Source organism: Lutra lutra, chromosome 6 (assembly GCF_902655055.1).
Source record: "Lutra lutra chromosome 6, mLutLut1.2, whole genome shotgun sequence".
NCBI classification, from domain to species: Eukaryota; Metazoa; Chordata; class Mammalia; order Carnivora; family Mustelidae; genus Lutra; species Lutra lutra.
Window position 1 is genome coordinate 111,669,994 of NC_062283.1, and position 25,985 is coordinate 111,695,978.

Consider the following 25,985-nt stretch of genomic DNA (forward strand, 5'->3'; position numbering starts at 1 on the left):
TCTTTTACACTCCAAAAAGAAAAGGTGCAAACTGCACCCCCCAGGTCAATCCAACTTCTTGGTTTCTCAGGAAGAAAACAGAGGATTTTCCAAGTCTTTATGCTAATTCTAGAACAACAAAATCAGATGGATTACGATGGGGCATGGCTGACAGGACAATGCGGCAACAGAAAGGACATGAGATCATTAGTCAAATAAAGGGACACAAAACAAAGTGGATACACTTTCTGTTATTTTAAATCAGTAGTTTTATTACAATCCACATGGACACACAGTTAGAGAAGGAATGTCCTGACATTTTCTGAGCATTTCACGGAAAGCAAATGTAACCATCCAGGCAGTCGAGTCATCCACATCTTCTCCAAATTCAAAGCAAAAGCTTTTATATTTGATAACTCAGGAAAGCAAAGTTTTCTTATTCTACAAAACTTCAGTGTCAGAAATAGTTACAGTGAAGTGGGCTGACAAGGGAAGGGGTTCCTTCCTTCTTGCTGTCCCAATCCCTGCCTCTCGGTTTTCCCCCTTGACTTTCTAGATGACTTTTTATGATACTGCAGATGACAGTGTGTTCAGGGACCAAAGGGGATCTACTTATCAGGCCAGCAATTATACTTCACTGTAATTGAAAGGAAAGAACAAATTAAGAAAATTAAGTCCTGGAAAATGCACAAAGGCAAGGGGGAAAATATCTGGGTGTATTAAAAATGAGATGCTCTTTTCACATAACTCAATTTAAAAGGTTACAATTACCATAAACATTTAACTCTATTAAAGATCACTGGCAAAAACTAGCTCTTATATCTGCAAAAGGGCTCTGCATTTATACAGGCTTGGAGGAAAGCGACCTATCAGGTGAAACGAGTCACTAATCCTGGTGAAGCAGGCATCAGACTATCCGGAGTTGCATAGGTGTTTTTCAGACCCATTTTGTAGAAGACACTATGGAACTTTGACAAATTTCCACCTTTCAGCAGTCATTGCAGCAGTCAGGTGTTTTAATCCCTTTAGTGCCCAAACTCACAAAAGCACTCTAGGAATGAAATACTAAAATGACCTTCTGGATACATTCACTAAGCGTTACATAACTTGGAAAGAACAAAAGAAAAAGCCCAAGCGTGACTCTAGTATTTCATATAGAAAAGCACTGTAAGAGAAAACTTTGTTTAAAAACATCAAAACGCAGGTGAATGTAAATACATTTTTGGTTAATCTGTGCTATACCATATAGAAATCCTGTCAGATATTCAGTCTGCTGGGTAACTCTTGCATTTTTCATGTCTGATTGTATTAATAGAAGAATATCCACGGATGCATATACTGACACATGTATATGCATATACATATATAAAATTCAGATCATGAAAATTTGTTTTAAATATACATACTTAAAACCTGTACCTCTAAAAATAAATACCTTAGCCTCTAGTAGGCTAATTCTCAGAGTTCCTTCACAAGCCAATCAGAACACAACTTCTCAACAATGGCAGATGACCAATTAGCTGCTCTTTAAATCCATTATCTATCAGTGAATGTTGTAAAATTCAGGTGTGTAACAGAAATAGCATCCCCAGCACAGAACAGAGATAGAATTCTGGCTTTGAAAATCAATGTCTTGGCTTCCTTGATGTTTAGTTCCTACAGATGTCTACTCTTTGCCTCTGCATTTATCTAGCAGTGGGAGAGCAGTTTCTAGTGACAGCATTCTATTCCATGGGCATTACCTTCTAATCAAAGGAGTCAGCTAGCATGTCCTTTGCCATTTTGTTCAAGGGAACTAACACAACATCATTTGTATTTGATATCACTCCCATAATCACAGTGAGTTGTGTGTTTTAATGTAATTTACAATGTGCCGATACCACGGAGGTAAAGCAGAAGTAGCCCTGGCTCTTTTAAAAAGGAAAAAAAAAAAAAAGGAGTCTCCCAGGAGAACACTACATAAAAGGGACCCGGTGGTGGATATCTAAGTTCTAGGAAGTAACTCAAAACCACTGCCAGAATGACACACTGGATCGCTGATATTTTAGTTCCAAGAATAGAAACATGAAAATACTCAATATACTTCCTTTAAAAAGGATGCAACTCACAAAACAGGGCTTTACTTTTTTTACTTTAACATTTCAAAAAAAAACTTAAAATGATATAAGCCAGACCAAGTTGTTCTATATAGTACAATACTTAACAACCTTGTCATTTGATTTTGAATACAAGAATCTCAGAAATGTAGGAAATCCATGATAAATGATAGCAAGAATGTTTAATGCCATTGCCTAGATTTTTTTGAAAAGGAAAATTTATCATAGTTGAAATACAACTTCTAAAAAATACAGTGTTTTCTGCACTCACAGTTCCAGATTCCTAACTTTATAAATTAAAGGTGAAAGTTATCCATATACAAACAAGGCCTCTTTTTCATTGATTTCAATCTCAATTCAACCTTTGGATATTTCAATCTTCAGATTCACAAGGTAAGGCTGAGTTTATCAGATATAAATAAAACGTTTAAAGTCCACGAGGTATTGCAGCACTGAGGAAACAAATGCATCAAATATTTACAGGCTGGCTACAATACTCTTTTTTTTTTTTTTTTTTTTTTAATGCAAAATGTGTATCAACATCAAGCCACACTTCTTTTTCCAATTTCTCTGGCTGCAAAAATGGGGCAACAGCATCTTTTCCCACTCATTTTTCCTCTCAATCCTTGAGTCAGGGGCGGGTCTTAGGTCAAAGGGCGAGGTCTTTTGGGAGGTGGTGGAGGCATGAGCTCTGTGTCAGGGTCCAGATGATGTTTCCGCTTCTGCCCTTGCGAAGCTGCCGCACATCTGTCGATGAACTCAAACAGCATCTCCTTGGTGACAGGGTTGGAGATGCTGTTGCACACAGCTGTGGACAAAGGGAGACACGTGTCTCACGTGAGGGTTAATTAAGGCAGCTGACTCACCACAGGGAGATGCGAAAGGGGAAAGGTTTTCGTCCCGACAGGCTGAACACTTTCATTTCACCGACTGGGGTGACAGGCTTCACACATGAAACGACTCTCTGCCCTCCCCTGCCCCCGAAACGAGTGCTCTTCTGGTGGATACTCTTTCCTGTACCATTAATTTTAAACCAAAACTTTAAGTATTTGAATTACAACCACTCCATCACTATTGTTTTCCCCCTCTTCGAAACTGCTTTCATAGGATTTTAACAGACCACAGAGCATCATGCTACAGTCTATACTCAACCAAAATGTCTACAGAAACCATGTGCTACCATCCTCCAGTCTCATCTGTCAGAAGGAACTCCACCCTGTCATGAAGGCACCCGCCACCGTTTCTACTGAACAGGGAGGTTCCACTGGAGCAGACAGATTGTACTATTTTATTTTAATAACTTGTTTGAGATAAGTAAGGTATTCTAATAAAATTATGAATAAATATGCCATCTTTTCTTATGTGATCAAAATTGACCACCAGTCCTGTGAATTGTATTTACATATCTAGTTTGGGGGTGGGGGGAGGACAGTGGCTTAATTTTTCCCATTTTCAAAATTAACTCATCTTGTCTGAACACAGATGCTAGTTCCAACAGAACCTTTAAATGTACAATAGTAACTTTCATAAACTGCAAAACTGAAACTGGCAATTTCTGTATTTTCTCATAAGCTTATCATATAAGCAGCATCATCACTGACTGAGCAGTCTAAAGGCACACAATTCTATTAACCTTTAATCTTGGTTTTTATCCATTTTGGGTTTTTTTTCTTCCCCAGCTTCACTAAAAATGCAATCCAGAGCAACAACTGCTACTGCTACTATAAGGTTTACCTTATAAAATTAATTAATTTCTGTTATTCTCCATGAAATAAACTTACTATTCTGAATTCCCAAAGCATTTATATTGTACCCAAAGAACTCTCCGAAAGACAGCACAGCAGGTTTTAGGAGGTTTTTTTTGTTTTGTTTTGTTTTTTTTTTAATGGTTTTCATTTACTTTGTTCACCATTGTTTGTAAAGCTATTTTAGGAGCTGGAAATTACATTTTCCCCCTGCTAATTTTGTCTTTTACCATCTGGCAAACAATGGTTTTTATAGTTCTGAATAGATCTGAAATTATCATGGCTTTTGTTGTTGTTGTTGTTGTTCAACAAATTCAACTTGTATACAGCCCATTATCCTGCCCTTTACACTTCTCTTTTGGGTGCATGGGCACAAGCCCACAGGCCTAGAGACAGGAACCTACAAGCCAGCCGGAGCTGACAGTCACAGCCCCTTTCACAGCCAGCAACGACAGGGGTCTGAGTGACCCTGTGCCCCATCAAGCAGAACACCAAAGACAACACATTTTGATTATAAACCTTAACATGTGTGCACGCTCTCTCGCGCTCTCTCTCTCTCTCTCTCTCTCTCTTAATGTAACAAACATCGGTAGGTTGTCATACTCACCCATGGCAGTGTTGTAGGCATTAGGAAAACTTTTGTCTGTTCTCTGTCTCATGAAGACCCAGCTGTTATTCTCAAATTTGCATTCTATAATTTTGTTGTCATACTGTTTTAGCTCTTTTGTCACCTGTTTTAAAAGAGAATTGAGGAAAATATTTAAATCATTTGAAAGGCTTTTTGCTTCCACTGTGTGACAGACACATTAGGGAATGCCAAAAACACCTCAGTAACTCTTCACGCAGAGCTTTTTGTCATGCGAAGTGTCTAATCAAGCCGAAGGATATGGTGTGCACTTCCTTGTACACATGCTCATTAATCCGACATTTTAAAAATAGTCGTGAAAACGGCTGTCAATATATAGCAATTACAAGAGGCTAAGCAGAAACCAGCCACTTCTGGGCCAAATGCAAATATGTTTCCATAGGGACCAATGCCTTCAATATTTCTGCGTCCCTATGGCTTTCAGAAATTGAGGAAGCTGCTTCGGTTCGTCAGCATTCAGAAGGCTCTCACCATCTAGATTCCTACGTCACAATCTAAGACGTTCCCTTCACCAGTTGAAAGAAAAAGTTATACAGAGAGAGTAAACATTAGGATGAGATCCAGGTAATGTGCATGCTAAATATTTTGCTTTTCAAGAAGTAACAACTAACCCAAACTCTAATCTTTGGGTTAGTTACCCTTTCCATCTCTTCAAACTACTGTGAATATACAGATGAAGCTACCTTAGATTTTAGTTGGGTGGCTTTTTTGGCTCCTTCACCTCAGATGATGGAATATGAATTACAACTTACTCTACCAAAGCTAACAAGTATCCATGGTAACTATAAAACCTTTTAAAAGATATTTCATCAGGCTGTGAGGATAGTTTTCATAAATAGGAACCTCAGCTTATCTTTGCAGTTTTCAAATCAAATGCCAGTCATGGTAATATTTTAATTCTGTCCTCATCTTTCACAGCTAACAACTTTTCTTCACAATATGGTAGATTGCAATCATTTAAACTTCATTAGCATTATTTGAAATGCTCTCATTTTTCTACCCACAGATTCAATACCACCTAGGAATATGAAGGGAAGCAAATTTTTAAAAGATGCTTTCAATTAATTCACAGATTAGGCTGTGCATGTCTTCATAAATACTATCAAATTGTATTCCTTTTCCCTTAATGAGTATTACATTGGATTGGATTATTTGCATTTTCAACAAATCCAACAGGACCAATACATTCAGTGGCTGTGGAACGACATGCCCAAAAGACTGATGTTCCACTTAGCAAACTTGCTAAAATTATTCTCAAATACTCATTATTCTAATCTCAATTCCCCCCTCCTTTTACTTTTGATACGTTATCTATAGTCAAGTATTAGGCAACTCATTCAGCTAGGTAACCACATTTATCACATGTAGGATCTAACAAAGGTGAGTTTCTAAACCTTTCAGAGCCTCCATTTTATAATTTCTAAAGTGGGCAAAGGAGTTCCTAATTTACTGGAACCCTGGATGAATAATAAATGAGTCTCTGGCACATAGTGGCCAACCAGTAAAATTCTTAATTAAATTAAAATTAGGAAAGAATATACTGCATACTGCTTTCAAAAACAAAAAACACTTTATAAGTAAATTCACCAAAGAAACCAGGATGACATGGAAAGGTATGCTTTGAAAACAGGTGTCAAGAAAATTGCATCATAGGTACTACACAAGACAGGCCTGTATCAACAACGTGCAGTCGGTACTTTCACTTGACTAGCAATCCTAGCAAGTCTTTATCATATAGCTCATCATTCTTGTGTTCCTGGTTTCAGATTTGCTATAAATTATGTGCTGCTCAATCTGACTACAACAACTAAGCAGCATTATTAACTATCTGCATATCTGTTTGGGCATGCATTAACAACAACCGGGAAACAGCGTTCTGAAAAATGCATGCTTCTGCCACTGCTGTAACCTAAATGTATATCCATGTTCAAGAACAATTCGTTGTTCTTCTGATCACATCAGTTATATTCCCAAGGTAGAAACATTACAAGGTACTCATTTGGTTGGGTAGTAAGATATATTTAACTGACAAAAATAATACTTCTCATATGTGTACAAACTAAAGACAGTTGTCACTAATGGTCAGATCAAGAGAATGAGTGCCATACAGGGGAGGACTTTAATTTTAGTATCCAAACTCTAATTCTATGACAGTAACCACCCTCAGCCAAGTACATATGATTATTTACTAAAACAAGACCCTGTTAGGCCTTCTATAATCAACTAATAAGAGTTTGAAAGTAATAAGAATAAAATATTTATAAATCAGGATTTCATACCTGTATTATTATACTGAATTAATGAATGTTACTGTTTTTTTAAAGAGCAATATACAATGTATTTTATATTGAAAAATATTTTGTTCATGTATCCATCTTGTTGAGCACCATACTTTTTATACTATTTTAATCTACAATAAAACGAGGTGAAGAGACAATCCAATGAAACTGGATCTAGTATCTCTGGAGGGTTATTTTTGTTTTTGTTTTTTGTTTGTTTGCTTTTTTTTTTTAAAGAGAGGGAGAGAGAGAGACAAAGAGAAGAGGGGGTGGAGAAGGGCAGAGGGAGAGAGAGAATCTTAAGCAGACTCCGCACACAGCACAGATCCTGACAGAGGGCTTGATCTCACAACCCTGAGATCATGCCCTGATCTGAAATCCACTGAGCCACCCAGGTGACCCCTAATATCTCTGGAGATTTTTAAATTAGCAGCTCAATAATAATACCTGTAATAAAGAGCCCACAGTAGAGTCAGGTACAATTACAGGTGCTCTGCTCTGCACTATTCTTAAGAGACTACTTTTTGTAACTTAAGTGCTAGGCATATACCTACAAAAGGCAAACCATCAGTGTTGGTTGAACTGACCTCTCCTGAGCAGGCTAAGTTACATTTCTATTTCTAGTGGTGGGATGAAACTCTGTAACTTACTGTTCCTGTTTCGGGAGAGCTGTTTTCCTATAAAGAGCTCATGCTGGGGCGCCTGTTAGTCAGTTAAGTCAGTTAAGTATCCAACTCTTGCTTTTGACTCAGGTCATGATCTCAGGATCGTGAGAGTGAATCCTGTGTTGGACTCTGCATTCAGCAGGGAACCTACTTGTCTGTCTCTCTCCGCTTCTCCCTCCACTTGTGCTCTCTCTTAAATAAATAAGTAAATAAAATCTTTTTTTTTTTAAAGCTCATCTTTCTTTTATAGAGAGACTGCACAAAGGCTTGAGGGGTGGGGCATTTCTCTGAATTAATTTGCTCTGGAGACACTTTAAAATAACAAATATCCTTAGACTGAGAAGTCCATCAGTGAGTTGTAGTGATTCTATTTTTAACTTTTAACTTTGAAATAATTTTAGCTTTACAGAAAAGCTGTGTATAGATAGTATAGAGCGTTCTAGTATTCCCATCACCTAGCTTCCCCTAGTGTTCACATTTTATGTATCACGGTGCATTTATCAATTCAAAGAAATTCATGTTGGTACACCAATTAACTGAACTGCAGACTATTCAGACTTCAGTTTTTCCACTAATGTCTTTATCTGTTCCAGGGTCCCATCCAGGAAACCACACTGCACTTAGTCATCATGTCTCCTTAGCTTCCTCTGATCTGTGACAGTTCCTCAGACCATCCTTGACACTTCTGAAGAGTACTAGTCAGATATTTGTAGAATGCTCCTCAAGTTGGAATTTTCTGATGTTTTCTTATGATTAGACTGAGGTTGTAGATCTGGGGGACAAACGCCAAGAGGTGAAGTGCCTTTCTCGTTGTGTAATATCTGGGGGGAGGGTATATTAGCAACATGATTTACTACTGGTGATGCTATCCCTGAGCATTTCATTAAGATGGTATATACCACGTTTCACTACTGGAAAGTTACTCCTACTGTTCTCTTCTCCATACTCTGTGGGTTAGTTTCAAGTCACTATGAACAAAGAGCCCCACTTCCTGGAAGGAAGAGTATCCAAAAAGTTGTGGACATTTATTAAAACCACCACAGACATTACTAAGTTTCTTGAGAGAGATATTTTGAGACTATGCAAGTACTCTGTTTCTCCTTAAAGTTTTGCTCATTAATTTCAGCATTCATCTGTGAATTCTGCCCACAGCAATTATTCCTGTGGTGTTCTAATGGGGGTTTTCTCTTTTCTCCATCTCTTCTGCATTTATTATCTGGACTTTTTCTGCAAGGAACACTTGTCCCATTTCCCTCATTTATTTATTTGCTTATTTGTACCGGTATGAACTCATGGATATTTATTTTATTCTTTGGCTTATAATAAACTCCTTCTGTCAATTCTTTTGTTGGTCAAAATGTTCCAGTTTCGGCACTGGGAATTCTCTTAGGTTGGCTCCAGTGTCCTTTTAATTTGTTTCCATTTTTTAACTTACTTACATACTTATTTTCGGCATTTACTTTCTGGCAATTCAAGATACCACTCTCCAGGCTCATCTTTGTATTTTCTCTGCCCCAGCCCTAGAGTCAGCCATGAGGTCCTCTACCAGGATTTTTAAGAACAACATCACTCCTCAACAGTCCAGGCTATGCTAAGAAAGTACTGTCACCACCTGTTCAGGTTAGAATTTAAAAGTATTATTGAGGGAAAGAGAGAGAGAGAGAGAATGACAATGATATTCTAAAGATGAATACAAATTTTACTTAGAAGCTTCTGCTCCATCTTTTGTGAACTGCTCTCTGGAGCTAAACTAAATTGGCCATTTTTTCTTTTTGAAGTTATAGTTCTACTCTTTGATAATTCAAGTTCTACCTCTACAGAGTGACAGAAAATAAATTTTAAAAACATATCTTTAGTAGATAAAAGAAAAATCTTATTTTCATGTAAATAACTTCAATTTCTAGTGCTTATAAAGGCATAGAGAATAAAATAACAAGTCAGAAATGAAATGGAATTTTAAAAGTTTTCTTTGTGGTGTCAGAACAACACAAATAGTTTAAATCTGAATTATTAGATAAATAATCTTTTGGAAATACTACATTATAGTAGGGCCTTGATATATCACTTTTAGAAAGCACATCCACTACTGGAGAAAGTAAAACACTTGACAAGTTACTCTCTTCAAAAAAAAAAAAAAAAATGTTACACCTATAGCTACTATTATGTATAGATAGCATACTTTGCATTTGCTAGGTTGGAAACAGAGTGCAAGGAAGTCTCTCCCTCAGGAATGGTGGGATCTTCAAGCCCTTCAATCAGACATTCAATTAATCAAAGTAGCCAATAAAAAGAGCAGCTAGAACTCTGCTTTATTTATCCTAAAGGTCATCACAGACAAGTCACAACTTCAGGGTATGAAATTCCCACTACACTACAGATTATTACCTTCCAGTAAAGTCAGAGTTAGTCAGAGTTCTTACTCAAAATATAAAATATTTCTGTATAGAACAACGGACAGATAAAACAGTGATATGCTGGCAATGGTTATTGGTGGATGGAGGAATTAGTTATGACTTTTACCTGTGTATGCTGTATTTTCCAAACTTTCTATAATGCTTAACTTTCCTAATTCTTAATAATGAAAAACTTCTTAAGAAACTATTTCATATCTTTGCAGATGATATGATACTATATGTGGAAAACCCAAAGACTCCACTCCAAAACTGCTAGAACTTGTACAGGAATTCAGTACAGTGTCAGGATATAAAATCAATGCACAGAAATCAGTTGCATTTCTTTACACCAACAACAAGACAGAAGAAAGAGAAATTAAAGAGTCAATCCCATTTACAGTTGCACCCAAAACCATAAGATACCTAGGAATAAACCTAACCAAAGAATGTAAGAATCTATACTCAGAAAACTATAAAGTACTCATGAAAGAAATTGAGGAAGACACAAAGAAATAGAAAAATGTTCCATGCTCATGGATTGGAAGAACAAATATTGTGAAAATGTCTATGCTACCTAAAGCTATCTACACATTTAATGCAATCCCTATCAAAATCCCACCCATTTTTTTCTAAGAAATGGAACAAATAATCCTAAAATTTATATGGAACCAGAAAAGACCTCGAATAGCCAAAGGAATATTGAAAAAGAAAGCCAAAGTTGGTGGCATCACAATTCCGGACTACAAGCTCTATTACAAAGTTGTCATCATCAAGACAGCATGGTACTGGCATAAAAACAGACTCATAGATCAATGGAACAGAACAGAGAGCCCAGAAATAGACCCTCAACTCTATGGTCTACTAATCTTCGACAAAGCAGGAAAGAATGTCCAATGCAAAAAAGACAGCCTCTTCAATAAATGGTGTTGGGAAAATTGGACAGCCACATGCAGAAAAAATGAAATTGGACCATTTCCTTACACCACACACGAAAATAGACTCTAAATGGATGAGGGACCTCAATGTGAGAAAGGAATCCATCAAAATCCTTGAGGAGAACACAGGCAGCAACCTCTTCGACCTCAGCCGCAGCAACGTCTTCCTAGGAACATCGCCAAAGGCAAGGGAAGCAGGCAAAAATGAACTATTGGGATTTCATCAAGATCAAAAACTTTTGCACAGCAAAGGAAACACTTAACAAAACCAAAAGACAACTGACAGAATGGGAGAAGATATTTGCAAACGACATATCAGATAAAGGGCTAGTGTCCAAAATCTATAAAGAACTTAGCAAACTCAACACCCAAAGAACAAATAATCCAATCAGAATGGGCAGAGGACATGAACAGACATTTCTGCAAAGAAGACATCCAGATGGCCAACAGACACATGAAAAAGTGCTCCATATCACTCGGCATCAGGGAAATACAAATCAAAACCACCATGAGATATCACCTCACACCAGTCAGAATGGCTAAAATTAACAAGTCAGGAAATGACAGATGCTGGCGAGGATGCGGAGAAAGGGGAACCCTCCTACACTGTTGGTGGGAATGCAAGCTGGTGCAACCACTCTGGAAAACAGCGTGGAGGTTCCTCAAAATGTTGAAAATAGAGCTACCCTATGACCCAGCGATTGCACTACTGGGTATATACCCTAAAGATACAAACGTAGTGATCCGAAGGGGCACGTGCACCCGAATGTTTATAGCAGCGATGTCCACAATAGCCAAACTATGGAAAGAACCTAGATGTCCATCGACAGATGAACGGATAAAGAAGATGTGGTATATATCTACAATGGAATACTACGCAGCCATCAAAGAAATGAAATCTTGCCATTTGCGATGACGTTGATGGAACTAGAGGGTATTATGCTTAGCGAAATAAGTCAATCGGAGAAAGACAACTGTCATATGATCTCCCTGATATGAGGAAGTGGAGATGCAACGTGGGGGGTTAGGGGGCTAGGAAAAGAAAAAATGGAAGAAGATGGGATCGGGAGGGAGACAAACCATAAAAGACTCAATCTCACAAAACAGGCTGAGGGTTGCTGGGGCTATGGGGGTTGGGAGAGGGTGGTGGGGTTATGGACATTGGGGAGGGTATGTGCTATGGTGAGTGCTGTGAAGTGTGTAAACCTGGCGATTCACAGACCTGTATCCCTGGGGATAAAAATACATTATATGTTTACAAAAAAATTAAAAAATTAATAAAAAAAGAAACTATTTCATAAAAAAAAATAAACACTAGGTTGCTTTTTAATGCAGTGGCACAGAAAAATAAGAAGAGATAAAATTTAAAGAAAACAAAGTTTTGAAGTCAGGCCCCAAGACCACAGTTCCGAAACTGTGTAATGAGGTATCCTCATGTGCTGCAAGAAACTCACAGAGGTACTGTGGGATATTTTAAACTTTTGGGGAAACAGTGGCATGTGCTGGACACCATGCAAACTATTAGTTGGAAGAAGTTCACAGTTTCAATATGAGGTTCCTTGAGATGACATTATACCTTTGCAAAGCTGAGTTTTGGGTAATTACTGTGATAAAAACCAAGTACCACAAAAATCAGTGCGGAGCAATAGATGAAGCTGGTGGTGTATAATCTGACTCCAAGGTTTGAGAAGTTATGCAATCCTTAACATATGCTAAGCTGTTAAAATCTAGATACCTATTAAACTATTTGGTTCCATCCCCTCAATCAATGGAGGTGTTAGGTATTTCTTTTGACTTAGAGATCCTGTGTATTAGGCAAAATGAACCAAGAAAGTTCCAGGACTTCTGCCCTAAGTCCTTTTCATTCATTTCATTCATTCATCCTTCCCCAGATCCTAGTCTCTAAACCCACATGTAGGCTTGCATCTAGCACTTAGTGAAAACCAACCAGAGTAGTGAACAACTTTGCCTGAAGTGTAGAATATAGATCATGATAGAGAGTGAGAATTTCTATCAAGTTAATCTCATTGGTTTTGATCTAGATCACTAAAATATGCATTCCCCATTGATCTCCCATTGTGAGCACAGTACCCAGTCCCGAGAGATCCTCAGAGAGGATGTTCATGGAATTCAAGAGAACTGTGAGCTTCAGCTTATCAAACCAGCTTGTACTATCTCTAACCAGCTAATACTATCTCTAGCTTTTCTCTGTCTCTTTCCTCCTTTCTACTTTTCTTTCTTTCCCCCCAAAACAAAACAAAAGGCTTTAGGGCTTTAATATCCTGTTTGTCATCTGAATAAACAATGCATTTGTACTCTCTGTCTCTGGGTGCCTACCATGGAGGTGACGCTACTACCAGTCTTTGCCATCACAGTATTAAAAGCAGAACTTCTATATATAAGACTGATGAATCACAGACCTGTACCCCTGAAGCACATTAATACATTATATGTTATTAACTGAAGCTAAATAAATTAAAAGTAAATAAATAAAAGCAGTACCTTTGCTTTTGGCAGTAAAAACAAGTAGAGAAAGTGAAAGATTTGTCTCTCCCTGCCCCACCCATTGGTCAAGCAATATCAACCATTTCTAGAACTACATGACTCATTTTATATAAACAAATATTAACAGTTTATTCATTGAGCACTTAGTATGCATCAAGCATTATAAATCTGTGACCCATATACATAATCTCATTTAATTTGCACTGCAATCTTATGAGGTAGGAATTATATTCTTGCCCTTCAACAGGTATGGAGCCTAAAGCTTAGAGTAAATATCCCACCCAAAATCACAGACCGAGAAAATGGAACAGCCAAGTCTTAAATACAGGTCTCCTTGTCCAATGCCACAATGCTATTTCATATCCCACCAGCTATTACAAAGTCTGGTACTCCGTGGACAATAAATGCAGAGTGAAACAAATTAGGTTATTTTCCTGCTCATAATGTGGCTGGAATTGGGGTAAAAAAGAAAACCTCTTCATATGTAAGTTTAAGAAGTCAGTCATACGAAAGCACAAAGACATTGGACCTAATGTGGCCACAGCAATGCCCTGTGGATCCAGCCTTCCCACCATCTGACAAATAATACTGAGCAGCCACGTGTCAGGCACAGAGTTGTAGACTGGTGAGACAGACACAATCCCTGTCCTTTGGAGTACAGTCTAGTAAACAGTCAAGTAACAAATTATAAATTATGATAAGAGCTATGAAGAAAACAGATATGCAACAGAAACTAATGCTGGGAGAAAGATCTGGTTTTAGGTGGGTAGTTTGAGATGATATTTAAGTTGAGATCTACAATATGATGGGAAGCCAGTTTATGGAAAGAAGGAAGGAAAGGGAACGAAGGAGAAAGAGAGAGAGGGAAACAAATGAGAGGATGTGGGGAAAGAAGGGAGTTACACACTTCAGGTGGTGATTAACAGTATGTCTGAAGGTCTGAGGTGAAAACAAATCTTAAGATCTTGGTGTGCTGAAGGAACTGAAAATAATGTTCTCTACAAGCCTTTAAAGAGGGTTCCACATAAGTCTGACTCATTCCCAAACTCTTCCTCTCATATGGTATACCCTATATATACCCTTCTATATCATATATATAGAGAGAGGGTCCAGCTGCCTACTTGACATCTTTATTTGAAATTGCAATAGACTTCTCAAACCTGATATATTCAAACTCAATTCTATCTTCCTTCAAATGTACTTCTCTATCTCAATATATGGGAACTCCATTCACTCAGTTCCTCATGACAGAAACCTTGGTGCCCTCCTGATTTCCTTTCCCCTTTTATCTCCCCCATATTTAATTCATTACCAGGGTCTACCAATTCTATCTCCAAAATATATTCTGCACGTGTCTATTTGTCCCCTCTCTGTCTCTCAGATTCCTACAACGGGCTCTTTTACATTTTCCCCCAGCCCATCAATTCTTTACAACACAGCCAGATTGGTCTTTGAAAAATGCAAATCCAATCAAGTCATTCCCTTGCTTAAAACACAAATAAGACATACAGGTTGGGAAGGGAGAACTAAGATGGCCTCTATTCACAGAAGACATGATTATTTACATAGAAGAAATCTATAAAGATGCTCCTAGGACTAATAAGTAACTTTCACAAGGTTGCATAATACAAGGTTAATATTCTAAAACCAATTATATTTCTGTATGTTAGCAAAGAACGGTTAGAATTTTAAAATTTAAATGGTATCATTTATAATAACTTTCAAAAACATGAAATACTTAAGTATGAATAAGAAAAACATATGCTGGATCTGTATGCTGACAATTACAAAACACCAATAAAAGAAAAAATCAAGGAGGATCTAGACAAATAGAAAGATACACCAATGCTCATGAATTGGAAGATTCAGTATTGTTAAGAGGTCAGTTCTTCCCAAATGATCCACAGATTCAGCATAATCACAAGCAAAATAGCAACAGAATTTTTTATAGATATCAACAATTTGATCTAAAATCTAAAGCCAAGGAAATTAGAATAGCCCAAACAAAAAGAACAATGTTGGAGAACTGATACTGATTTCAAGACCAAGTATAAGTTACAGTAATCAAGACAATGTGGTATTGGTATGTAGAGAGACACAAAGGTAAGTGGAACAGAAGAGAGGCCAGAAGTAGATCCATAATTACAAGGTCAATTGATATTTGACAAAGGTGCAAAGACAATACAATGAAGAAGGGATAGTCCTTTTAACAAATGGTGTTGGAGCAAATTATACACCACCATGCAAAATAATGTACCTCGACACAATATTTCACTTACATAAAAATTAAACTCAAAATGGGAAATATAGCTGAACATAAAACCTGAAACTATAAAATTGTTAAAGAAAACACAGAAGAAAATCTTTGTGACACAGGGTTAGGCAAAATTTCTTAGAAAGAACACCCAAAACATGATTCATAAAACGCAAGTTGGTAAATTTTAAAATTTATGCTCTGTTGGGGCGCCTGGGTGGCTCAGTGGGTTAAGCCGCTGCCTTCGGCTCAGGTCATGATCTCAGGGTCCTGGGATCGAGCCCAGCATTGGGCTCTTTGCTCAGCAGGGAGCCTGCTTCCTCCTCTCTCTCTGACTGCCTCTCTGCCTGCTTGTGATCTCTCTCTGTCAAATAAATAAATAATTAAAAAATCTTTGAAAAAAAAATTTATGCTCTCTTAAAGATATTGCTAAGTGAATGAAAAGGCAAGACAGAGAGATTAGGATAAAATATTTGCAAATCACATATCTGACAAAGGATTTGTATCCAGAATACATAAAGAAATCTTAAAACTCGATAATAAAACACAATTTAAAAATGGGCAAACACAGGGCACCTCGGTGGCTCAGTTGATTAGGCAACCAACTCTTTTTAAAATTTATTTTTTATTTATTTGAGTGAGAGAGAGAGCATGAGCAGTGGGAAAGGGCAGAGGGAGAGGGAGAAGCAGGCTTCCCACTGAGCAAGGAGCCTGATATGGGGCTCAATTCCAGGACCCTGGGCTCATGACCTAAGTCAAAGGCAGATGCTTAACCAACTGAGCTACCCAGGCGCCCCTAGGCATCCAACTCTTGATTTCAGCTCAGGTCATCATTTCAGGGTCCTGAGGCTGAGCCCTGCATCAGAGTCCATGCTGAGCATAGAACCCAAGATTTTCTCTCTACCTCTCCCTCTGCCACCCCCACCACTCCATGCACTCTATTAAAAAAAAAAAAAAAAGGAAAAAAAAATCAATCCACCAATAAAAATGGGCAAACAACATGAACAGATACTTCACCAAGGAAGATAAGTGTTCGCAGATAAGGACATGAAAATATGCTCAACACATCATTAGTCATCAGGAAAACATAAGTTAAAATCATAAGGAGATACCACTATAGACCTATTAGAATGTCTAAAATAAATAAAATTTACAAATATGAACATTATCAAAATTATATCAAAACAATATAACTTTACAGCAACTGAAATCTTGTATCAGCAAGATACAAAAAGTACAGCAACTGAAATCTTGTATCATTTTGCTGGCCAAAATGGTATAACTACTTAGAAGACAGTTTGGCAGTTTCTTTTATCAAGTAAAGCATACACTTACCACAAGAACCAGCAACCCCACTCTCAGGTATTACTCAAGAAAAATGAGAACATTCGTTCACAGAAAAACCTGAATACAAATGTTTATAGCAGTTTTATATATAATTATCCCAAACTGGAAACAACTCACATGTCCTTCAACCACTGAAGAGATAAACAAATTTTAGTATAACCATAAAAATGAATACTGTGCAGCAGTAAGGACTACTGATAAAACAAGTAACAGTGATGAATTTCAAATGCGGTTAAGCTACATTAAAGAAGCTAGACTTAAAAAGCTGTAGAGTATGTGACTCCATGTACATGACATCCTGGAAAGGGCAAGATTATAGGAACAGAAAACAGATCAGTGGTCATGGAGTTTGAGAGTGGGAGGAATGATTACATAGGGATGTCCTGCAGGATTCTTGGGGGAGGTGACGGAACTGTGTGATCAGTTCTCCTTCCTTAGTTGTGGACCCCCAGCTGACCCCTGAAAATGTGGATAGTACTGAATCCTACATATCCTATGCTTTTTCCTATATATGAATATCTATCAAAGTTTAATTTTAAAATTAGGCAGAGTAAGAGATCAACAACAGTAACTAATAATAAAAAAGAACAATTACAGCAATATATTGTAATAAAAGTTATATGAATGCAGTCTCTCTCTCTCAAAATATGTTGTTTTGTACTCACCTCCTTCTTGTGACGAAGAAAGGTGATAAAAAACTTACACGAGATGAAGTAAGGTGAGTGACGTAGGCATTGTGACTTAGTGTTAGACTAATATTGACCTTCTGATGATACCATAGGCCAGAAGGCTTCCTGATCATTGTTGATTGTGCAGGTAACTTGAAACCACAAAAAACAAAACTGCAGATAAGGGGGAACTACTGTATCTTGATTCCAGTTGTGGGTATACACCTGTGTGCATTTGTCTCAACTCACAGAATTATACACCAAAGGAGTGAACTTAGTGTGCATTAATTTTAAAAGGGGAATTAAAACAAACAAACAAACAAAAAGAACATCAATTTTTTAAGGAAGTAAATCCAATCACATCATCCTTTGTTGATGGTTTCCTGTTACAAAGTACTAAGTGATAAAGTCCTTGCTTGTCTTCCCAGCTCCTATGAATTGTCTCAGAGAACCCTATACTTTCCATTAGAATATTTATCATTACTTATAAATATAACTTTTTGTTGATTATCTACTTAATATCTGTCAACGAGAATGGTTAAGAATTACTGAATACTTACTAAGCGTGGAGTACTGTTCTAAGTGCTTTACATGGATTAATTTATTTAATCCTCGTAACAACCTTAGGGAGTATCACTATTTTTCTAGGTAGAAAAACAGAGGCACAGAGGAGTTAAGTAATTTGATGAGGGTCTCATAGCTAGTAAGTGAGAGAGAAATGTATCCCAACTAAGTCTTCTAATATAATATCGAATTTAATCTGTGTAGATATCTAACATGACTTATAGATGTAGAAACTGAAGCCCAGAGAATTTAAGTAATTTGCATAAGGATACAAAGTTCATGTATTTTGGTATCAAAATTCAAATTCTAGGTCTTTGTGGGTCAAAATTATGGGCCCTCCTTATCCTTAAGAATCTAGGCTCTAGGTTGAAAATGTATTAAAGGAGGCAAAGATAGATTTCACTTGTGGAATTTTACTTCTTGTGTAATAAACTGTAATTTGAGCAACTAGGATTACATTCCACTTGAGAGTCTGGGGATGGGAGATGGACAAAGGGCATAACATATCAGCTTGAACCAAGCACAATGTCTAACAAGTTTCTTTCCTTTCCTTTCTCCAATGCACACCATTCTGACCTGCATCATTTCTGCTGTTTGCTATTCTAGTTGCAGCACAAACCACAAATCATAGCAAATTGCAGAATTTCTCAATCATTAAGGATTTACAATAGGTTAATTTTAAAATGGACTGCATTTCACAGCTGCAAAGCTTTTGTCTGATTCCTAGACCAAAAGAGAAGCCATTAGTGCATTGAAGACCTTTCTGTGGGCACATCTAGCAAAAAGAAAAGGTCACGTGGACAAACAGGCAGTTCTGCCAGGTAAGGTGAGGTAATGACTTACAGGGTAGAGGGCAAAACCTGGTGACATGACATCGCTCCCTGCCTGTTTAGTACCAAGCACAACAAGAATTAGAAGCAGATCATGAATTCAGTGCATGCTTGGGATAATAAAAACAATACACAACCAAGGAACACTTCAAAATCTGCCATTTTAAGGAGAAGACTAAAAGCAAAATGCATGTCTAACACTTTTTTTTTCTTCCTAAACAGTTATAAGTACGATGAAAGACTTAAATGATTTGCTTATTTTTTAAGATGTCTGTCCTGTAGCCAATGCAAATAATCCATAAAATATATTTGTCAGATTGAATCAGATAAATGGGCAGGGGCAGAGGGTGAGGAAGAGAGAAAATTTTAAGCAGCTCCATGCCCAGTGCATGGGGCTTGGTCTCAAGACCGTGAGATCATAGACCTGAGCTGAAATCAAGAGTCTAATGCTTAAGTGACTAAGCCACCAAGATGCTCCTATTCCCAATCCATTTTATTTTATTTTATTTTTAAGATTTTATTTATTTATTTGACAGAGATCACAAGTAGGCAGAGAGGCAGACAGAGAGAAAGGGAAGCAGGCTCCCTGCCAGCAGAGAGCCTGATGAGGGGCTCGATCCCAGAATCCTGGGATCATGACCTGAGCCAAAGGCAGAGGCTTTAACCCACTGAGCCACCCAGGCGCCCCTCCCATCCATTTTAAACCCAACTATTCACAATGCTCTTTTTCTAGTATAGTGGCCTCAAGAGATCCACATGAATCGACGTGGCATAGGGCTCAAAGCCAAAATGCTATGAAAAATGAAAATTTCCTCTCTGTTCTGCCTACCACTTAGAATGCCAACAAAAATGCTGAAGTTCTTCCCTTTTGATCATCTTTTAGACTAAATGCTTTCCTTTAAAAGGACTCAATTTGCTCTAGCAGCACTAATGGGAACGGAAGCCCACAGACCCACACACCTTTGAATCATTAGCTTAGATACACACAAGGCCTTAGTTTAATGATAATGCTCTTGTGATGACCAGGACCCCTCTGAACAAACAAAGCTTTTCAAGATTCCCTTCTTTTCTTTTCTTTTTTTTTTTTTTTTGAACTCTAATGTAAACTATGGACTTTATTTAGTAATAATGCAATAATATTGGTACATCAATTATAATAAATGTGTCATTCTAATATAAGATGTAGATAACACAGAGGAAACTGGGGAGTGGTGGTATGAGACTCTGTACTTTCTAATAAATTTTTCTGTAAACTTAAAAGTTCTCTAAAAAAATTAAATATATTTTTTAAAAGATGCTATAAGCAAAATCAAAAGACAGGTGAAAAACTGACAGAAAATATATACAACATACATTACAGATAAAAATCTAATATCCCGGGTGCCTGGGTGGCTCAGTGGGTTAAAGCCTCTACTTTCGGCTCGGGTCGTGATCTCAGGGTTCTGGGATCGAGCTCCATATCGGGCTCTCTGCTCAGCGGGGAGCCTGCTTCCTCCTCCTCTCTCTCTCTGCCTGCCTCTCTGCCTACTTGTGATCTCTGTCTGTCAAATAAATAAATAAAATATTTTAAAAAATTTATAAAAAAAATCCAATATCCTTAGTAAAGAAAACATTCTTAAAAACTGGGTAGAGAAATTGACAATAGATAATTCACAAATAATACATTATTGCCTTTAAACATACAGAAATTTTTAACCTCACTCATTATGATGACATGCCACTTTTTACCTATCCCCCCAAGTTTTAAATATAATATTCTGCTGCCAAAACCACAGGAAAACAGGTATTCTCATAAACTGCTGGCGATAAGGTAAATTGGTACAACGCTAATGGAGAAAAATTTACAACAGCTAATAAAACTTATAGGGTATTTACCTTCTGACTTAGCAACTTTCACTTCTAGAAATTTACCCTAAAAAATCTCCAAAAGTATACAAACATATATGCACAAAGTTATTCATTGCAGTATTGTTTTTAATTGCAAATTAATGGAAAAACATTATATGCAAAAAAAAATCCTAAATCAGGACTCCTTTTTTTTTTTTAAGATTTTATTTATTTATTTGACAGACAGAGATCACAAGTAGGCAGAGAGGCAGGCAGAGAGAGAGAGAGAGAGAGAGAGAAGATGAAGCAGGCTCCCTGCGGAGCAGACAGCCCGATGCGGGACTTGATCCCAGAACCCTGGGATCATGACCTGGGCCGAAGGCAGAGGCTTTAACCCACTGAGCCACCGAGGCGCCCCAGGACTCCTTTCTTAAAAGACTCTACCTCAGGTCAATGCAGACTCGCACTGAGATATTCTGACCACAGTACCTGTGACCTGTCTTTGCTATGTCCAATCATCCATTTACAGTCATTTTTTACTCCCTGCCATGCACACTACATTCTATTTTTACATATGCTTTCTCAGCAGCTATGTTTCTTCTTCGAGAAAGAAATCTGAAGGTACTGACAAAGGTATTACACAAGTACAGAGTAATAGTGACACTGCTTAGATTCCAAGGGTTCTATTTTTTTGTCTCTATGCATCCTTTGAAGGATATTCACAAAGGATTTATTTTAATCTGCCTCATCAGCTCCATGTATTGGGCAATCAAAAACTACTCAGAAGATGTTGGAAGTTTGAAAACGATTACAATAAATTATCTGCATCAAGTGTTACACTCCCTAAAAACCTTCCTCAAAAAAAAATTTTTTTTTTTTTTTGCCCAAAACATACCACAATCCCCTGCCATAAAATCCAATACTTTGGGGCTGATAGGAATGTAAGATCATCATATCAAATATTTTTATTCTAAAATATTCAAATATTAAAATGCATCCCCCATTATCTCTGTTAATTAATGTACTTTTAATGTGTGTGAACATTCATGCACTGAGGAGGTATAAAACCAGGAGGAAAGCGAAAATTCATTATTTTCATAAGCGGTACACAAAACTTACTTAATGTTTTCATCTAAGATACTTATTTTCTTCAGAACTATTTACTTTTAAAATTATCGACTAAGATTTTTCCTTTAGAGGGAAGGGAAAGAGAGGAAACTAACATTTATTAAACAACTTCTATGTAGCCAGCACTGTGCAAGGCTCCTTATATACATTATTATCCTTTTATAGTAATGAGGACATAAAGGATCAGAGTATTTCATTCTTTCAAGGCTATGTTTGGATCTAGTGCTTTCTATCATAGTGTCTCTTAGTAGTATCAAGGAAATTCAACATACAAGAGGAAAGGAAAATTTTATTACTGTTCACTCCTAATCAAGAAATTACTAAATAGTTAGAATGGCCAAAATTAACAAGACAGGGAACAACAAATGTTGGTGCGGATGTGGAGAAAGGGGAACCTTGTACTGTTGGTAGGAGTGCAAGCTGGAAAACAATGCAAACTCTGGAAAACAGTATGGGGTTTCGTCAAGAAGTTAAAATTAGGGCGCCTGGGTGGCTCAGTGGGTTGAGCCTCTTCCTTCGGCTCAGATCATGGTCTCAGGGTCCTGGGATCCAGCCCTGTGTCAGGCTCTCTGCTCAGCAGGGAGCCTGCTTCCCTCTCTGTCTCTGCCTGCCTCTCTGCTTGCTTGCAATCTCTCTCTCTGTCAAATAAATAAATAAAATCTTAAAAAAAAAAAAAGTTAAAAATAGAGCTACCCTATGACCCAGCAATTGCACTACTGGGTATTTACTTCAAAGATACAGTTGTAGTGAAAAGAAGGGTCATATATACACCAATGTTCATATCAGCAATGTCCACAATAGCCAAACTGTGGAAGGAGCTGAGATGCCCTTCAACAGATGAATGGATAAAGAAGATGTGGTTCATATATGCAATGGAATATTACTCAGCCATCAGAAAGGATGAATACCTACCATTTGCATTGACATGGATCGAATTGGAGGGTATTACGCTAAGTGAAATAAGTCAAGTAGAGACAGACGATTATCATATGGTTTTACTCAGATCTGGAATATAAGGAATAGTGCAGAGGATCATAGGAGAAGGGAGGGAAAACTGAATGGGAAGAAATCAGAGAGGGAGACAAACCATGAGAGACTCTGGACTCTGGGAAACAAACTGAGGGTTACAGAAGGGGGGGGAGTGGGGATATGGAGTAACCAGGTGACGGGCATTAAGGAGGGCAGGTGATGTCATGACCACTGGGTGTTACATGCAACTAATGAATCACTGAACACTACATCAAAAACTAATGATGTACTAAATGTTGGCTAATTGAACTCAATAAAAAAAAACTAAAAAACAAACAAAAAAATAACAAAAAAAGAAATTCCTAAATAGCTAGTGGAGTATCCTTTGCAGCCACCACAAACCAAAGGAGACACATGAGCTCTAGTAGGAGGTCATGTTAAGTTTAATGGAACAATGTTCTAAACAGAAATAAGAAACTCAGGCTGTGTTATGTTTACAAACATAACAGAAAAAAAACCCCACCAACCTCAAGTGCCATGGGTTGGCTAATACCAGTCTGGAGAAAAGAGGTCTGGAAAGAAGTCAGGAGGAACAGAAATCTCAGAAGTAAGGAGGGAAAAGATATGGAACGAGACAAAGGAACTTCTAAGTGTCCTAAGCCAGGTCTGTGAAATGAAGATAAAGTGCTTTTCAGCTGAGTAATACACAACAAAGAAAGATTTTAGTGATGATTAGAGCTATTAAATTTCTAGTAGGTTTCAGTGATTTAAAACAGCCTTTTCTGTCCTGGCAACTGGTTTATCTGCTTTTATTTTCAAACGGGTGGGGGGTTGGGGAGACATCAGTTGCAAAGAATTATGCATGTACATGAAATGCACAAAAGTACTGGCTATTATCTAAAGATTTAGAAGTAATGGATTGCAATCTTTCAGAGAACAGAATTGTCACAATTCACAACTCCTGAAGATTACATGTGGAACAAGATTAGATTTCTCATTTAGTTCCCCCACCTCCCCAACCCCTCCATCCCCTTAGGTTTTTGTTCTAATCCTGTTCTGGTGAGGATAATGGGAATGTCTCCTAGTGGGAATAAAGAACAGGAATCAAACTACATAGGCAGAGAAAACCCTACATCTTTGGACGTTCACCACTCAACTGCTCTTCTCAAGCCTTCAGAGAGTCCATTCTGAATAAGGTAGCTGTGGTTATCTATTATTTTCTGGGCAATAGCACTAAACTACTTGGAATTAAGTCTGAAAAAATAAGGTCAGTGGCTTTTCACCTTCCCTCTAAAAGGTAGCACAATCTTGATGCTGAGTCAAAATAATGTATCAAGTCATATATACTTGGCAGGAATGCTTTTAAATCACCAGGACTTTTATAGGATATTCTCACACTAGCGTGCCTCCCTCTCACAGTGACTAAGTCAGCTCAACGCCATGACTATCAGAAATCACCATCTGAGTCTCCGAAGAGTGCTCCTTCCTACAAATGCCATGCTGTACCCCTCTGCCACTTCTAGGTCAGTATACCTGCACCCTGAGCTCCCACGGCTTCGCTTCCACTGTGGTGCCCGTTGTGCCAGCATACTTGCTAGGTGACGGTCTGCTCTAGCCGAATGACAATACAGGAAGGATGTGTGTTTGGGGGGTTTATCCAAAATTGGAGAACACTATGGAAAAGTAACAAGCTGAGAACACATCATCTGCTTTGTTTGCCAGCTGCCAGCTGTCACAGAAGACACAGCGGCAACCTCCTAGAACTGTGCTGTGCCCAAAGGCTCCAAATTATCCCCGCTTTAACTGTCTTGCCACCGCACCTCAGATGTTACCACTATCATTTCCAGTTTTGCTTTTGGAATATTCCAGGAACAGTAGTCCTTCAAATCCTACCATCTAATTGCTGCTAAATTTACATATAGTTATGCATCCCCCACTTTGATGTTAAATGGATATTCTAGTCCTTTTCTGTCCTTAGGACAGGGAAAGGGGATAAGTCCCTGCTTTAACTACTGCACAGCCTGGACTTTTACTAGCAGATAAATGTTGTGTAGCCCCACTCCAGGGCCTGCTGATGGCAGAGCAGACGGAAGAATAACCCAAAACTAACCATGAAACATGAACTCTGAGTTTAAAAGGTCGGCAATGGTTTGGCAAGTTAGGGGAAGCAGCAGAGTGAACATTTGGGACTTAAAAAAAAAATCTGACATGATAAAAGGAAAAGTAACTCCTTTTTAGTTATATTTCTTTTTGCTGGTTTTGTTTTTTAGCAATTTTTTTTCTTAAATAACTTTTTAGAAATCAAAACCCAACAGAGAGAACAATTATGTTAATAATGCCAGGAAATTTGTTTGCTTTGTTCAATTGAGCTTCAAAAGCACTTCAGTTGAACATACACTTGTGATCACAAGTAATGCCTATTCTTATATCCATTTAAAATGTTTACTTTATTACAGCTTATTATAAATGTGAGTCTGAAATGCAGCACCATGGCTGCTCAATTTCCAGGCCACAATTTTATGATAATCGTATGAAATGTATTCATGTGTCAACAGAACTGTCTAACAATGCCCCAAATGGGGTTGTTAGCTGCTCTTCGGATGGCCACACAGTTCTGAGCTCCATAGCATTAAGAAACTGCTCCAAGCAGACAGCTCTTTGAGAATTTTAACTTCGCTTGGAACATTACTATTTTGTTATGCTTAGCTCCGCTTAACTGCTACTATCTCAAAATACAGGCAAGCTCCTGAAAGAACACTGACCCAAATACCCAAACATATGAATGGGCTAAACTGGTTCTGTTACTTTATCTTATCCCTTGGGTTTCCCTTTCAGGGCAGCCTCCACCTAGCAGAGGGATAAGACTGGAGAATTCCCCTGAACTTGAGGTTGCCCAAATACCCAAACATGTGAATGGGCTAAACTGGTTCTGTTACTTTATTTTATCCCTTGGGTTTCCCTTTCAGGCAGCCTCCACCTAGCAAAGGTGGTAAGACTGGAGAATTCCCCTGAACTTGAGGTTGCCTATTGCATGCAGAAGTAAGAAGGTACCTGAGAGATATAGTCTGTCACTCTGGCATCTCAGAAAGGAGTTAAGGGAACACTTATAATATATGCAGATCCAATAACTGGACATGGATGGTGGGTCTAGAGGT

General features: G+C 37.9%; 1 protein-coding gene across 1 annotated transcript in view; it reads right to left on the reverse strand.

The window, feature by feature from the left end:
* Positions 1 to 219: 219 nt before the first annotated feature.
* Positions 220 to 25,985, reverse strand: part of RNGTT (RNA guanylyltransferase and 5'-phosphatase) — a 350,824-nt gene continuing 325,058 nt past the window's right edge. Inside the window, exons 15-16 of the mRNA XM_047733713.1 lie at positions 4,428 to 4,551; positions 220 to 2,883 (exon numbers count right to left, since the gene is read on the reverse strand). Coding sequence (XP_047589669.1) covers positions 2,720 to 2,883; positions 4,428 to 4,551 — 288 coding nt within the window. The 3' untranslated portion in view covers positions 220 to 2,719. The remainder of the gene's footprint in view (positions 2,884 to 4,427; positions 4,552 to 25,985) is intronic.